This window comes from Quercus lobata, chromosome 10, assembly GCF_001633185.2.
Source record: "Quercus lobata isolate SW786 chromosome 10, ValleyOak3.0 Primary Assembly, whole genome shotgun sequence".
Classification (NCBI taxonomy): domain Eukaryota; kingdom Viridiplantae; phylum Streptophyta; class Magnoliopsida; order Fagales; family Fagaceae; genus Quercus; species Quercus lobata.
The window spans coordinates 20,179,486-20,197,382 of NC_044913.1; the positions used below are offsets into that span (position 1 = coordinate 20,179,486).

At 33.7% G+C, this 17,897-nt stretch overlaps 3 protein-coding genes across 3 annotated transcripts; 1 reads left to right on the plus strand and 2 right to left on the minus strand.

Moving 5' to 3' along the window:
- The first annotated feature begins 1,701 nt into the window (after positions 1–1,701).
- LOC115963011 (protein COBRA-like) lies at positions 1,702–5,298 on the plus strand. The gene is made up of 6 exons (XM_031081899.1): positions 1,702–1,968; positions 2,804–2,883; positions 3,092–3,548; positions 3,966–4,125; positions 4,246–4,523; positions 4,625–5,298. Exons 1-6 carry the CDS (start codon positions 1,866–1,868, stop codon positions 4,915–4,917), a joined length of 1,371 nt encoding a protein of 456 aa, XP_030937759.1. The 5' UTR covers positions 1,702–1,865; the 3' UTR covers positions 4,918–5,298.
- On the minus strand, positions 5,252–8,588 carry LOC115963010 (COBRA-like protein 4). Its single transcript, XM_031081898.1, has 6 exons — positions 8,252–8,588; positions 8,074–8,153; positions 6,710–7,166; positions 6,457–6,604; positions 6,042–6,319; positions 5,252–5,945 (listed from the first exon to the last, which is right to left on the minus strand). The coding sequence occupies exons 1-6, from the start codon at positions 8,394–8,396 to the stop codon at positions 5,665–5,667; spliced, it is 1,389 nt and encodes a 462-aa protein (XP_030937758.1). The 5' UTR covers positions 8,397–8,588; the 3' UTR covers positions 5,252–5,664.
- A 1,267-nt stretch (positions 8,589–9,855) lies between these two features.
- On the minus strand, positions 9,856–15,668 carry LOC115965616 (COBRA-like protein 4). Its single transcript, XM_031084880.1, has 6 exons — positions 15,600–15,668; positions 15,428–15,507; positions 14,474–14,930; positions 14,117–14,264; positions 11,269–11,537; positions 9,856–10,286 (listed from the first exon to the last, which is right to left on the minus strand). Exons 1-6 carry the CDS (start codon positions 15,664–15,666, stop codon positions 10,003–10,005), a joined length of 1,305 nt encoding a protein of 434 aa, XP_030940740.1. The 5' UTR covers positions 15,667–15,668; the 3' UTR covers positions 9,856–10,002.
- Between the last annotated feature and the right edge of the window lie 2,229 nt (positions 15,669–17,897).

The window sequence follows — 17,897 nt, forward strand, 5'->3', positions numbered from 1 at the left end:
TGACTGTAAACATGAAATGTTTAAATGCAATTATAAGTACTAAGTAAATGATTCTTAAAAAAAAAAAAAAAAAAAAAAAAAAAAAAAAAAAAAAATCTTATCAGAAAATAAAATGAATCATAACTAGTGGCTATGGCCTATGGCTTTGTTTAGGCAAATAAAATGCAAATTCTAAATGGCCATGGCTTCAAACTTTCATCCCAAAATAATGTCAGGTTTTTTTTAATGATCAAAATAATGTTAGTTTTTGTACACATTATTCGTAAAAAATGTATGTAATAATGAAATCCGTAGTTAAAGATTGACAATCAAAACCTCATTTGATGGGTCCAGACTTCATACCATACTTTATTTATGGCTCTAAAATGCAAAGATTGACAAAAACACAATATCTTTGATTAATTGAAAGCAGCGCATATGAACAATATGATTGTCGGTACCATTCATTCATACAGGAGAAAAAACATGGTTGATTAATAAAAATATACCATAATTAAAATAAATTAGTTAAAGACTTTTAGAGAATGGTCCACAATTTGGTGTATAAAATGGGGGCCCAAATCAAATAATTGGTCCAGAATACAAAAACACAAAAATATAATATATAAAATATCAATTTATCTCAGTTTGGTGGCTAGTGCAAGAGCTGGACAGTCACAATGCAGAAGGGAAAACCCAAAAGAACCTGTGTATTTCCCAGAGTACAAGTCATTGAATTCTCTCCCCACCGACAGAGATAGAATAAGAGACTAATTGCCTTGTGGCCCACAGCCTTTGCTGTCCTCCTTTCACAAGCCTATTTTTTCCATAATAATTTATTGATCTATGGCCAACATAATGTTGCGGTTCCAAAAATATCCCTAACCGACCACCATATATTAACATATTATTGGGATTTAAAATTTGGAAATTCAATTAAAATTTCAAGTAATAGCACAATGACAATAATATTCTTTACAGTGTTACATGTCTAGTTGTTTTAATTTCACTTTCTTTCTTTTTTTCTCTATATATAAAAAATAAATAAATAAATAAGAATCAAAGTGTCACACCTTATGGTATGAATTTTTATTTTATGTAAAAACCTTTTCAAATGGAGTGGATTTAAAAATATTACATATTACAATTAATTCAATTTTTCCTCTAGATTCACTCTTTCTTTCTCTCTAAAGACCCCAAAGAATAAAAATTTGAAAGTTCTTCTTTGTGGTTATAAACTTATAATGTTAAAAAAACATCAAGTTGGCTCATTTGTCTTTATGTTGATTGTTACAAGCCTCTTGAATCCTCTATTTACCTTCTTCTTCTTTTTTCTTGTACTTGCTATTCTTATTTGCGTCTAACATAGTTTTACTTATGTTTTCTTTATTATTGATAGGAATTCTCTTATTAAGACCCTGTAAATTAATTAAAACGTTAGATTCACACTACAACCATGATGAATCAAGAAAACCTTCAAACTAAATCCAAAAATTTCCTGAGTATTGTTTCTCAAAAAAAAAAAAAAAAAACCATCCTCCTCATTTATGGCCAAAACCCATTTATTATTATTTTTTTCTTTGGTCTAAATTATTTATCTCAGCTAATTAATTAACCAAGGGTATAGTTGTACACTTGCGCTATAACATTGCATGTAAAAGTGACAAAACAATAACATTAAACTGGATGTCTCTCAAGAAAACTGTGATTACAGTGCCTTTATTAAAGTCCACTTAACTCACAATAGCTTACTTGCCATGTGAAACAGAAAAGGCCACTTCTCTCTCTCCATCTCTCTCCCTCTCTCTATCTTCATTTCCTGTGCAGATCTTGGGCTAAGCCATAGCTTTAACCATCGCCATCAGCAACAACGTTTGCACCAAAACATGGAGTCTTTCTCCCTCTCAGCCTCTGGATCCATTACAAAGCTCAGTAGCTTTGCTTTACTGCTTGTGGTGTTGTTTTTTTGCTCCAGTTTTACTTCAACAGGTCAGTGCCACAAACTTGCTTGCTTTCAGTCCCATGTTTACAAATTTCGTGTCTTGGACTTGTTTCTCTTGTTTTCTGTTTCTGGGTATTGGTTAGCTACCAGAGATCTGTACCATTTTACGGAAATTTAGCTGTTTTAACTTATAATTGATTGACTGGTTGAGAAAGTTGTGACGGGATTTGAAACTTTCTTCATTTTGTTCATAGTTTTTGGAGAGAAGTGAAGAAATAAGTGTCAAATGTTGCTCTTAGTATTTGGAATTGTAACATTTTGATTAGACTGAATAATGGGTGTTATCATATATAGCAAGTGATAAAAATTCAGTCATTGGAATTCTAACTCTCTTTCATTGTTTGATCATTTAAGTTGATAAATCAGGTAGCTATTGGTAATTACAAACTTGGTTTTCTTGACTGAGGTTTGCAGTATAAGGCGTAGGAGATAGTTATTGATAATTTTTTTCAATGTTTGTTAGTGTTAAAATTAAATTACCTAAAGAGGGTACAGATAATTTTATTTAAGGAATTTCGGTTGTATATTAAACAAAAAATTTCTGATGTGCTTGATCAATTTATTGGTCTCAAAAAAGCACATGTGTTTAATATATGTACGGCAAGAAAGGTACAAAAGTCAATTTCTGCATGATGCTATGGTTCCATCTCATATTAGGAAAATCAATGAAGTGCAGTGATCCCATATTGAAGTTATAAGTTTGTTTTGCCATACTTTAGAGAAAGGAAATTGAATTGGTATTGAGTATGAAAGTTACTATGTGGAGAGTGGAGACTCTTAAGAATTCAATTTCTTAAATTTGTTTTCTTGATGTTGCTGCAGAAGCTTATGATGCACTTGATCCAACTGGAAATATCACAATCAAATGGGATGTAATAAGCTGGACACCAGATGGCTATGTTGTAAGTATAGTGTGCAGTGTATAGTACTTTTTTTTTGTTGGGTTTTTTGTTGTTTTTAAGTCTGGAGGCAAGGGGCTTGTTTATTTGATATATTCAAGCTACTGTTCCACGATATCACCTCCATTCATCACCTTTCTACTTTACAAAGTGGGATTCATTGTAATTTGGAACAATTTATACTAATATTCTTCTCTTTTGGATTGAGCAGGCTACTGTTACAATGTATAACTTCCAGCAATATCGCCATATTCAAACACCAGGGTGGACATTGGGGTGGACATGGGCAAAGAAGGAAGTAATATGGAGCATGATGGGGAGCCAAACAACAGAGCAAGGGGATTGTTCAAGATATAAAGGGAATGTTCCACATTGCTGTAAGAAGGATCCAACGGTTGTGGATTTATTGCCGGGAACTCCATACAACCAGCAGATTGCTAATTGCTGCAAAGGGGGAGTATTAAGCTCATGGGTCCAGGACCAAGCCAATGCAGCAAGCTCATTCCAGGTGAGTGTGGGTGCTGCAGGAACAACTAACAAAACTGTCAAACTACCTAAAAACTTCACCCTGAGAGCACCAGGGCCTGGATATACCTGTGGACCGGCAAAGATTGTGAGACCAAGTAAATATTTGACAGCAGATAAAAGGAGGGTCACTCAAGCTTTGAGTAAGTTAATTGCTAAAGTCTTTTAGAATAATTTATAGCTGCATAACTGCATGCATATTTTTCTTGTAATGAAGCCAGCACCATGATATCCCATTTGAAGAAAAATATTTTGATGTAATGGCGTGCTAATTGCATTCTGTGCAATTCAAGGAACATAGTAACAGAGATACATTCTCAAATTGCAGTCCCTAAGGCATTTTTCCTGAACTTTCCATGATTCTAGTACTCGTCTGTAATGAAATTATGTTTATACTTAGGGAACTCACACTTCACTAATGGATTGGAAGTTGATTTAAGATACAGAATTGCCATTAATGCCATCTTTTAAAAAAAATTTGTGTGTTTTAAAACAATTTTTGGCTATGAAAAAATATTAAACACTGTTTACCTTATCTTGCCCTGCATTTCTTGTGACAGTGACCTGGAATATTACTTGCACATATTCACAATTCTTGGCTCAAAAGACACCCACTTGTTGTGTTTCTCTCTCGTCCTTCTATAATGACACAATAGTAAATTGCCCAACCTGCACCTGTGGCTGTCAAAACAATATAACAGAACCAGGGAGTTGTGTGAAGTAAGTTCTCTTATTTATCTTTTTGTTGTATTCCTCAAACTGCTTTTTATTTTTCTTCTTTCAATTTTCTTCATGCATTGCTTAACATGATATTTTTCCCTTTTTGTGTGATGCGTGCAGTCCTGACTCTCCATATTTAGCTTCAGCTGTAGCGGGTCCGGGAAAATCTAGTAATGCACCTCTGGTCCAGTGCACCAGCCATATGTGTCCTATCCGAGTCCATTGGCATGTCAAACTCAATTACAAGGAGTACTGGAGGGTGAAGATCACAATCACGAATTTCAATTACAGAATGAACTACACGCTATGGAATCTTGTTGTACAACATCCCAACTTTGATAATGTAACCCAGCTTTTCAGCTTTAATTACAAGTCCTTGACTCCTTATGCTGGCCTGAGTAAGTTATATCTTGCCAAAATTTAGTCATGTGAAGTAGCCCCTAAATACTTATATAATCTATTTCTCATATCTTTGGGAATTTGGCTTTTGGTTTCGCAGATGACACTGCAATGTTATGGGGAGTCAAGTTTTACAATGATTTGCTCACGCAAGCTGGACCATATGGGAATGTGCAATCAGAGCTCCTATTCCGCAAGGACCAGTCAACTTTTACTTTTGAAAAGGGATGGGCTTTCCCACGAAGGATTTATTTTAATGGTGATAACTGTGTCATGCCACCTCCAGATGCCTACCCGTGGTTGCCAAATGCTGGTTCCCGGCCAATTTCTTCTCTACTTCATTCAGCATTTACCATCCTGTCATCTTTGGTATTCTTATTGGCTTTTGCATAGTGAGTTATGCCCGGGGAAATTTACAAATGCCGTCTGTTGATCTAGAACATGCTAGAATTTTCCCTATAGTTTGGACTGCAACAAAGCTTATGGCAGTCCAGCTGATGGGGTTGAATGTGTGTACCAAGTTCTAGCAATACAAGTGGGGTTCAGGTTCACTATGGCTTCTCACTGCAAAAGTCTGCTCTGCTATCTGTTTTATTTATTTATTGGGGATTAGACTTTACTAGCATTTTTGTTTAGATTAGCTGGTGCTTTATTTATATCATACACTTGATGTCTTGTTGTAGAATATCCACAAAAATATGTGCTGAGCATTGTAATAAGATATTTGGAGAAGAAATCACACTTGATGTATTCATATCTGTTATGGGTTCCAAATACATGATTCTTATGCTACATGAAGAAAAGGAACAGCAAATGAGCTTACAATGTTTGTATGGTTTAGAGTAGCAAGAGAGACAAATTGGCAAAGCAACACTTTTTAGTTACATTGGTGAACCATGGACCAACTCAAAACCGTGGGAGATTTTCTTTTTGGAGTTTCAGGTGTAGTTTGCTCATTGATAAGCTCATTCGTCCAATCTAAAACATCCAACTGAATTATCGCACACCAAACAATATCTTCTTGTACTAGAATTGACAATGTATGTACCTGCTATCAGTGATGGCCAAGCCTCACCGCCATCTAGCTTTATCTATCTCAAAAATATCAACAAAGCATTTGTACCTCCCATGGAAGTGTGATCACCACATGGACAGTAATAATAATAGGAAGGCTGCCACTGCTGGAGTTGCAATTGGATTTGTATAAGCGGAGTTTGGTAGAAATGGATAGGTATCGGGTGGAGGAAGCATACATTCGTCACCATTGAAGTAAACTTTCCGAGGAAATGCCCATCCTTGCTTGAATGTAAATGTGTCCTTGTCTTTCCGGAGAAGCACTTCAGATTGGACATTTCCTAGGGGCCCAGCTTCCATTATTAGGTCATTGTAGAATTTCATGCCATAGAACATACCAGTATCATCTGCATACACAAGTCGATAAGACATACACGTTAGAACTTAATTTCTGGAACACCAACACCAAAGACTAAACAAGCACTGTATTTGTAGGCACTCACTTATGGATTCATAGGGGAGAAGAGACTTGTAATCAAAGCTAAAGACTTGGGTGACATTGTTGAGATTGGGATGCTGTGCCACAAGTGTCCATTGTGAGTAGTTCAGCCGGTAGTTAAAATTAGTGATGGCAACCTTCACACGCCAATAGTCCTTATAGTTGAGCTTTACATGCCAGTGTACACGTATGGGGCACATATGATGTGTGCACTGTAACAATGGTGTATTATCCTTTTTAGGAGTGTTTATTCCTGCCCTACGTAGTAGCTTTGAATCGCTCCTGTATTTTGAGAATTCAAAAACAAGAGTTACACCTTTTTATGACCTAGATCAGTAACATTCTTAACTAATACAGTATGTTTACAAGTATGCATATGTGTGCATCATTGCATGCTGATTAAGTAATGAGGAGCTTACTTGATACAATTTTTCTTGTTCTGGCAACCACAAGCACAAGATGGGCAGGGGGTGATTGTTTGATTGTAGAAGGATGAAAAGGAAACACAACAGCTAGGATTCTTAGAGGCAAGAAATTGAGAATAAGTGCATGTCACATTCCATGTCACTGCATACAAAAACCATTCAATAATATGATGAAAATGATCACAAAACCTGCATAACTATCCGTTTAATAAGATATTCAAAAGACTGAGGGATACTAGAAACTCACTAAGTGCTTGAGTTTTCCTCCTTTTATCAGCGGTGAGGAAGACTGTGGATGGCACAATCTTTGCAGGGCCACAAGTGTACCCTGGTCCTGGACCAAGCAAAGTGAAGTTCTTGGGAAGCTTAACTGTCTTATTAGAAGTGCCAGCGAGTCCAACGCTTACCTGAAAGGCAGAGACTGCACTTAAGGGGTCCTGCCCCCAAGTTCCCAACACGCCACCCTTGCAGCAATTGGTGAACTGTTGATTGTAAGGAACTCCAGGGAGCAAGTCAACAACCGTGGGAGTCCTCTTACAGCAGTGAGGTACACTTCCTTTGAACTTGGAGCAGTCTCCTTGCTCTGTGGTTTGAGCTCCTATCATTGTCCAGATTACTTCTTTCTTAGCCCAAGACCATCCTAAAGTCCAGCCAGGGTTCATGATTCCCCGATACATTTGAAAGTTGTTCATTGTCACTGCAGCCTGTATAATTCATTAATAGATGGATATATATGATATTTATTGCCTAAAAAAAAGGTGAGATTTATGTTCTTGATATTTTCTCTTCCTATTGTTTCCATTCTCTCTTTACAGCCCTCTTGGATTTGCATATGAAAAGGAAATTCAACAATAATAATAACAAAGTCTTTAGACACAGAAATTTTGGAGGCAGTTATAGATTATCAATAGGTTAATCGAGATTTATCAAATACACTAAGGAATGCCCTAACTTGTATTTGTACAATGATCCAATCATAAAAAAGTAACTAAATTTTATGTTGGCTATCAACCTATTGCAACACTTATTTTTACGGGATTGAGACTGGTTGTTAGCAAAAAATACGACAATAAACATGGAAACATGTGGAGTTATGAAACTTAAATTTATATGAAGTTAGGATTGTGAACCTTTTACTTCTACTTCAAAGTGAAAACTGCTATGATAGTAAAATTCACATAGTGGCTAAAGTCCATTGCTTGAAATGTATTAATAATTTGATGTCTTTTTTTTTTTTTTTTGACTGAAAAGAGTTGGACTACTCTGTATAAGTTGGATAAGTCAGACACCATGCTTTATGAGAAGATAAATTACACCATGCTTTATAAGTTGGCTAAAGTCCATTGCTTGAAATGTATTAATAATTTGATGTCTTTTTTTTTTTTTTTTTTTGACTGAAAAGAGTTGGACTACTCTGTATAAGTTGGATAAGTCAGATACACTTGCATTTTGGACAGGAAAAAGAAGATAAATTTTCCTCAAGTTTATATCAGACACCATGCTTTATGAGCAACCATAAGGAGTTTTTGTATATTTATTTACAGAGGTTCTGCATTTGCAAGTCCAGAGAAAAAAAAATGATAACATTGTGAACATTGAGGTGACACTCACCACATAACCATCAGGCGTCCAAGACATTACATCCCATTTTATTGTTATATTTCCAGTTGGATCCAAGGGATCATATGCCTCTGAAATTACACAAACAATAGCACAAAATAATCAAACACACAGACAGACCATTAATAGAAAATAATTCTAATTTACAAGTTCAGTAGCAAGAATTTACCTGTGGGAGAGAACATCATGACATATAAAACAGCCAAGAACATGAACTTCAGCTCTGGAAACACATAGCATTGCGGCCTTTGAGAACAATCTCTGGCGTCTAGCATACTTTCCTCAATCGGGTCTGTATGGTTATTGAATTCCATTGCCTGAAGTTCACCAGATCACAAACTATCCTGGGAGAACTCAAAGTAGTATGTGGTACTCCTTTGTTAAAAGGAATAGAGGCACTACTTGAAAGTGAGTGCCTGCAAATTTCTCACCTACTGGTTGTTAGGTACTTTATGTGATATTCTCATCTCATCTTATATTTGTATTTTTTTTCTCTCTCACTCTCTCTATAGACACATACACACCTTATTCATTTTATTTTTGTGTGTTGAAGTTTCTGCATCTTGAAGCAAGACTTTAGAGAGGAATGATGGTAAAGCTGGCGGGAGATTATAAGAGGTTTGAACGCAACAGCTCAACCATCAGGTCTTTCACATTGGTTGTCACTAGTGCTTAAGCCAAGATGTGCTCAAGTCCATGTGAGCTTAAGCACATGTCAGTATTGGACTGCTTTAAGGGCACGTTTTCTTTTCTTTCCACTGCCTTCCCGTTATTAACCAATCCACCTGAGACTATAGCTTACAATTTGGTCCCATTGGGCCATCAAATTCTAACTTTTGGCATCATGCATTATCAAAGTTCACGTATATTTCCGATCAAAAAAAAAAAAAAAAAAAGGTTCACACTTATACTTATCAAGAGCCTTGTAGCTCAACTAATTGGCATCTCATAGTGTTTTCAATGGAGACATCATGTTCTAATCTCCCACCCAACTATCGAACTAAAAAAAAAAAAATTCTCATATACTATCTCCTTACCAAGAGCTTTGTAACTCAATTAGTTGCCATCTTTTAGTATTTTCAATAGAGACATTGAAATCTAATCCCCACCCCCAACTATCTAATTATAATTAAAAAAAAAAAAAAGTTTTCATGTGCACCCTCCTCCCTTTTCGTTTGCCTAAATTCCGTTTTTATGGTATCCCAATATATTGTCTACTATTGAAAGCCAATTGAAACAATTTTCATAATCTTCTTAATTACTCTTTACTTTATTTGAAAATTGAAAGTGAAATACTCTCTTCCTATTTGCTTTTATTTGCCTTAAGAAAAGTAGTGTTGGAAACTTTTAATTTTTTAATTTAAAAAATAATACATTAAATTAAAAATAAATCAAGTATTTTTTTGTCATGTTTTTTTTTTTTTTTAATCTTTATTTTTTATTTTTTATTGTTTAGTATGCGTAACAACCCCTCAATTGCGATGAAGTGATAAAACAATCTCACCTAGATGACAATCAAATCTGGTAAATGGTTAACATCAGGTGGGTTGGTGATGATTTTTTGAAAAGATGCTGCTTAATGAAGATTTTTATCTACAGTACACCAGATATTCTCCATCAATTACTTATTGACAAAATTGCATCACTTATCAATAGGTCTAAGCAAAACAAATACCCAATATCACATAAAAAAAATTATTATTATTATTATTGGTTGAGATTCAAAATCTGTCTTTCATAGTATACAAAGACTTTCACATGTTGCTAGAACATTGCCCTTCTAAGTCAACACAGTACCTCATCCCTTTCTATTCTTTGCACAACTATAAATGGGAACATACCTGTTGGCGAAAATTGCACACTTGTCCTTGAAAATACTCTAGCCCTCTCTTTATTTTTCCTCTTCTGTTAGTCAAATAATCACCAAAACACCAGCAATATTAGAAGTACAGAGGCAGACAATGTTGATGATGCAATGGGATTAGCATTAGCAGAGTTGGGTGGCATAGGATATGAATCAGGAGGGGGCATCACACATTCATCACCATTGAAGTAGACTTTCCTAGGGAATGCCCACCCATTGTCCCAAGTGAATGTGTTCATGTCTTTCTCAAGAAGCATCTCTGACTGGACATTACCATTTGGCCCATCTTCCATTAGCAGGTCATTGTAGAATTTTAAGCCATAAAACATGCCAGTGTCATCTGCATTTTCAAAATGGTGTAAGAGTAGCCTAAGGTTCCATTTGTTAGTGGGAAATAACTCACTAAAACAAAGTCTGTCATTAAAATTTAAGCAAAATTATAAATTGCACCCCTAACTTTGACCAAAATTTAATTCATTCTAACTTCACTTTTGTCCAATCAAATCATCTAACTATCAAGTTTATTCAATTCAAGCTTCTCATTAGTCTCCATAAAAAACTGTTAGAAACTATCTAAACCATGGATTTGGCATAACAAAACGTTGTCGTTTATAGGGTCCGTAAGGAGCTTTTTTGACATTGACTAACACGAGGCTTGAATTAAATATACTTGAAAGTTAAAGAACTTAATTGAACAAAGTAAAGTTAGAGAATTAAATTAAATTTTGGTCAAAGTTAGAGGGTGTAATTTGTAATTTAGTCTAAAATTTAAGTGGGCAAATATTACAATTGCATATGTGAGACAAGTGCCATCTAATTGATGGTGTGGTTTACATGGGTTTTCTTTTTAAGACCAATGAATTTTTAAAGGTCATGTGTCTTCTTGATTAAAATTGAAGGATTTAAAAGGGAGGATATCATTTCCCGTCTTGAAAAGGGGTATTTTGTTGGGCCTTATCTGGTCTAGGCCCATAAGGGTTCATTTTCTTATTTTTGGTCCATGGGATAGGAAATTCTAGCACAATCACATATTCTCCTCTACCTGTTTGATAATTTGTCTCTTTTAGATTCCATATTACATATCTTGCTAGTTTAACCTTGGTATTCGTTGTGGCTAAACAACCCTTACTTTTGTGTTGACAAATTCACACCTTTTTTTTTTCTTTTTTTAAGAATCTGAGAAATTCACACTTTACTCTCACCAAGAAGTGGGTTGTTTCTCCAACATATTTTACTACCAAAGGACAATTTCCAAAATCTGCCTGTGTGTTTCACAGTGCTTTCACAATATAGTTAAGACTTGAGAGTCATGTTGGGCTTACTTGTGGATTTGTATGGCATGAGCGGCTGGTAATTAAAGCTAAAAACTTGAGTGACATTGTTGAGATTTGGATGCTGAACAACAAGGGTCCACTGTGTGTAGTTAAGTCCGTAGTTGAAGTTGGTGATGCTCATCTTCACACGCCAATACGAAACATAGTTTAGCTTCACATGCCAATGCACCCTTATTGGGCACATGTGCTGTGTGCACTGTAGTAATGGCCCATTGGTTGTTGTGTTTTCTCCCACAATGCTCTGAATCTTTGAGTCACTTTTAGAGAAAACAAAAAACAAACTATTATAAGGTTTCCAATTTCATATCATTTCTGAATGATTGTCCAACAGTTTCAAAGATTTTTTTGTTTTTTAGGTTTTACTCAAAGATGTGACATGATTATTAATGCAGTTGAAGTTTTAAAATTTCAGTAATTTAAAGGGTAGCAAAAGTCTTTCTTTTTCACACTATAAACTAACCCTTAAACTCTTACTGTTTGGGGGTGTCAATCAGAATATGACCTTTTCCAACCTCAGTCACAAGGCGTAGAAGATTAAAAAATGACGTTGTCACAAATGAAAAATATATTAGAATCAATTAGGCATATATTGGTGTGTCGGTGCATTTTAATAAAAATCTAGTGTCGGTGCATTTTAATAAAAATCTATATATATATATATATATATAGTTAAAGTGAACGTTTCAAAAAAGTCTAATTAAATTTAAAATTAGAATCTAATTTTGTGCCATATATCACATTTAATTTTTTTAATTTTTGCATCAAGTGAATTATTAAGTAAAAAAAACGAAGAATCAAAATCCAATAAGATTCTAAATAAGATTTCAATTGGTGTGTTGGTGCATTTTAATAAAAATCTATATATAGTTAAAATCAAAACTTTGAGAAAATCTAATTAAATTTTAAATTAGAGTTTAATTTTGCGCCATATGCCATATTTAATTTTTTAATTTTTGCGTCAAGTAAATTATTAGGTACAAAAATTGAAGAGTCTAAACCCAATAAAATTCAAAATAGGATTTCAATTGGAGTTCAATTTTGCGTTCTATCTAAATTTTAATTTTTTGTGGCAAGTGAATTATTGAATGCAAAAATCAAAAAGTCCATTTGTAATTATGATTGTTTTTAAATGTACCTATACATATACACATGTTATACATTAGTTTATAATAATAATTATAACCATAGTGTTTTAGTTACAATATTTATTATGATTATATTGTAGCCATTCAAATAAATAATTATTACAAAATATTTATATATTGTTAAGAGCTTTGTAGCTCAACTGAATTCTTATGATATTTCAACAAAAACATCTAAAATCAAAATTCATCTCTCCCAATCCCATTATCTTGTGATCCATTCTCCATTATTTTGTGATTAAAATTTTCTTTAAAATGTAAGTATTTTAAATCTATATAGAGAGGAGCCTTTTCACTCTTTAGAAGTATATATATAAAGTGTCACTTTAGATAAACACAAAAAATGTGATAGTAATATAGATAAGAAATTAATAGTGAGATACAAGCATAGATTGGGCATTCTGTAATTGTTATTATGGGGGCATTCTGTAATTGTTGTAAGACCCCTGGGAAAATGTATGCACTTGGTGTCATAGCTAATGAAGGATGATCTTGGTGGTGAGGCCAATTAAAATATTCGTTAACAGCCTAGGGTTAAGAGCATGAGGGGTTTCCTACATATCCTAAAACCTAGCAATAAAATATCTATGGTCCACTGAAATAGGTTATTAGGGTGTTCATTTATGTATGGGAAATGTGTTAGATATTCTTTAATATCTGATTAATTAACAACGAATTACCATTTTTTAATTACCCTATAATTCTAACAAATCATATGAAATTGAAAGTTTATGGATAATAATAATCATTCTAAAGTATGGCTTACAACATGATGCTGGTGTTTGAAAACCATATTTTACTGAGTAAGGTTCAATCCAGGCCACATGTTTATGAGGCACAATGATCAATCTTATATTTTTACTAAAATAAGTGTGAGGTTATTGGTGTATTTTAATACAAATATATATATATATATATATATATATTTTTGGTATTAAAATACAACAACAATATTTTGAACATAATAATATATATAATTATGTTCATAATATTGTTGTTGTAAAATTTATTATGAAATTTACTATAGCTCATTAACATATATAAATAGTTTTTTTTTTTTTTTTTTGAGAAACTACATATATAAATAGTTGATTCATAAAAAATAAAAATAAAAATAGTTGTTACAAAATATCTAATATCCCAATAACCCACTGTCTTGTGATTTATTCTTCATTATTTTGTGTATGATTTCTCTATGACTTTAGATTATTTTAGCTTTATATAAAGAAGCATTTCCACTCTTGAAAAAGAATATATGGAATGTCATTTTTATTTTGTGTAAAGAAGAATGTCTTTTCAGGTAGCTTTCACTCTATGGTGTAATATGGTTGAGTTATTATATCTTGAGGGCAGCATGTTAGTGTGTTTGCTCTATTGATTGAGATGTATGTTGAATATTCTTATGTAATGTCGTGAACACCTTAATGAGAATGAAATATCAGCAAAGCTATGCATATGTGATATTTATTTTTAACCTTATTATTATAAATGATTCACGCATCATATTTTATTTTAATTATATAATTATATTAAAATAATATGTGAAAATTCATATGATTTATTAGTCAACTTGTTTAGCAAAAAGAAAATAAAAAAATAGTCAACTTGTTCGGTAACAGGTTGAATTCTTTTATAATATATATACCTATATATGTGTGTAGATTTGTACGTTTGAGATGGGAAAGGAGGCTTACGTGATGCAATTTTCTCTGTTCTGGCATCCACAAGCACAAGTTGGACACGTAACTATCGTTGAGTTATAGAAAGATGACATCGAGACACAACAGGTTGGGCTTGGAGAAGCTAGGAACTGTGAGTAGGTGCATACCACATTCCATGTCACTTCAAATAAGAAATAAAATTATGTTAAGATATAGAATTTGAAGAATTGAGGTGCTAGTTTTCACACAAAATCATCAAACCATGTACCATGAACCCACATTTGTTATTGTACACTCAACATGATAATGTCAACGTTTAAAACGCGAAATGGATGATGTGTATAGATATATACTAAACTAACGAATGTGAGAGAATCAATGCCCACTTACTGAGTGCTTGAGTTTGTCGACGACCATCAGAAGTGAGGAAAAGTGTGGGTGTCACGGTAACCGGTTGGCTGCAAGTGTAGCCTGGTCCTGGACCATTCAAAGTGAAATTCTTAGGCAATTTCACAGTCTTACTAGATGTACCAGAATTCCCAACAGAGAGCTGAAAGGATGAGATAGCAGCTGAAGGATCTTGTCCCCATGATGGCACAACACCACCCATACAGCAATTGGCAACTTGTTGGTTATAAGGGGCACCTGGGAGCAAGTCCACAATGGTAGGTTTCTTCTCACAACAGTAAGGGATGTTTCCCTTATACTTGGAACAGTCTCCTTGCTCTGTGGCTTCTGCACCCAGCATGGACCATATCACTTCTTTCTTAGCCCATACCCATCCCATGGTCCAGCCAGGGCTCATAATGTGCCGGTACATCTGGTAGTTGGTCATTGTCACTGTTGCCTGAAAAACCATTGTTTTGAGATTGAGATACATTTTTTTGTTTGAACTTTTTTGACAAATAATGGTTTTGGTGATTACTGTAAACTTAAAAATTTTCTTTTCATTCTTTTATCTCTTTTCTACTCGATCCCACAAAACATTCAAAGTCGTCTTAATACAGGGCATATATAATACAAGCATTATACCTCCCAGTTGAGGGAATAACAGAAAGTAGAGGGAGACAAAAAAAATTAGAATATGTCATTTAAGACATAACCAAAAGTATGATTTTGAATAGAATAGAATGACCCCAAAAAAAAAATGTGGTCAACCCTTACTAGTAATAGAATGTTAAAGATCCTTAATCTACCAAAGCATTTGGGACTAAAGCTTAATTGGTTAGGGTTTTCAAGATAGAGATGCTGAATTTTATCTGCATGTGCTTTGCTATACTTAAGCTACAAAATGACTGGCAACATGAAAGGAAGAAAACAGTAGTTAAATCAAATGACACTCACCACATAACCATCTGCGGTCCAAGATATGACATCCCATTTGATTGTGATATTACCAGTAGGGTCCAAAGGGTCATATGCCTCTGAAATTAACAGTGAAAAAGTAAAGCAGAAAAATGTAAGTAAAAGAGAATGAAATCTTAAAAATACTGTTCATTGAACTGTAATCGCATACCTGCATGAGCAAACAAGACAATAAAGAAAACAGATGATACAAGATGTGCATATGTATTGAAAACCATGATTCCCAGTTACCAGATTAGGCCTGCAGCAGAAAGTAGTGTTTATGTATACATATAGTTCGAACAAAACATTATCATCTAGAGCAGGCTTACCTGGATTTGTTTGAACTAGTCTATGAGTTTTTTTCACCTCATTTTTGCAATTATATACATATTTGCGTTAGCTTATACATGCCTGTGAAATCAATTGCAGGGAGGACTTAGAAAACACAGGAATTAATTATGTTCAATCAGAAGGGTTAAATCACCTTCTTCCCATATGTGGTTTAGGGTATATTATATAGACTTAATGTCCTATAATTGGAAAAAGAAATAAGAAATATGTAAATAGAAAGCAAAAGAAGACCTTCCAAGAAACATGAATATCAGTTTTTATTTTTATTTTTTATGTTTAATATTGTTGCTATTTGGTAACAGGGGGAGGACTTTGCTGTGGACAGGTTGCAACTGCAACTACTGTTGAAGTGTTGATCTCCATTGTGATTATAATGTTTTCAGATTTGGTTCCAAATATATATATATATGTGTGTGTGTGTGTGTGTGTGTGTGTGTAGAGAGAGTATAATCCAGTTACCAAAATTTTAATTAATGAAGTATATATGACAAAGGGTGCACTTTCTCTGCAGTCGGTGGCTCCAAGTAAAAAAGTGTGAACGCTAAAGGGGAAATATAAAAAAATACTAACATCATAACTTTTGACACAATTTTTATAACAATTTGATCATATAGCATGTTGTTAGTGGTGGAGTAAAGGTAATAAGCTCATGTGGGTTCATAATTCCACCACTCATTACTTGCCATGTGAGTAAGTTATGACAAAAATTGTGGCAAAAATTATGATCTTAGTATTACTCGAGAAATATTATTAGATATTGTCTTTCTTTTTTTCCTTTTTTTTTTTTTTTTCATCAAGTGATGGTAGAAACTCGTTTCATATGCTATGTGATGTGATTAGTCACAAAAGGAATTGGAGAGGCACTAGCTGGGGAGGAAGCAGGTCTCATATTTTAGTACAATTTTTTTTTTTTTTTTTAGGGAAAGTACAAATATTAATTAGTTGTAGACTTATGTGATGCGTAAAAAAATTTGATATGATTATTTTTTATTGGATAATTATTGAATTAATATATTATATTCTATATTATTTAAAAGTCAATGTGTTATTTGAAATTGTGTTTTAAATTAGAAGTTTTTTGTAGTATAATATAATATATTTTGAAGTCGGGTATCATATATAGTAAAATATGTATGAAAACACAATACAATAAAAAAGTTTTTTTTTATTTTATAATGTGAGAATTATTAGACCAATTTGTATTCAAGTATATTTTGTTAATTACTATACTTATCCGATTTAACTCTTATAAATATATTTTAATTTTCTCCAAAACATGGACTGACATCTCTTTCTTTCTCATAGGTATGCGAATCAACCCTTATATTTTGTTAATTATTATTGAGAGTCTGTAGCTTCATGCACCCGAAACATTATATACCTTATTGAGATGTTCACCTGAGGATGCAATAATATTGTTTTTTAATTATGGGTGAATTAAAAAATTGAAAATTCGATTGATTCACTATTTTTCTTCCAATTCGTTTTGACTTTTGAGCGTGATTCACACGGAGAAGACTAGGGAAATTTAATGCAATTATTCTAAGAATCATCGGTTTTACTTTTCTATTTTAAGGGAAATCATCAGCTTCATGACGAATTCAAACATGGATTTCTCTACCATCTACGTTTGATGTCTTTTCGGTAGATGTATGTTTAGATAATGTAACTTCTCCCAACTAATCTTGCTCACCAGTTCAAACCAAAAGTAGTAGAAAACAAAAAGGGGAAAAAAAAAATGAAGTGTAAACATGATTTTTTTTTTTAAATAATAATATTTCATATTAATTTGTGGCTCTCTGCATAAAGTTTCGAGTGTCTTACGAAACTTTATGTCTGATCTTCATTTTTGCTTGACCAATCTTTAGATTTTACTTGACCGAAGTCTTCAGTCTTGCACATTGAATAGAAGTTTCAGTCTTTAATAAGCACAAAATCACCACCTAATGCAGGGATGGTGAAGAGACCGATCGAGTTGCATGCCCTTCGGTCCTGCAAGTTGGCTGGTCAACCCAACAGGTATCGGGCCCAGGGTACACTGGCATTTGAGCAACTTGGGGGTCCTTCATTGACTTGGTGGAGCAAGTCCAAAATAGTTTTCTCCTTAAGATTTGGA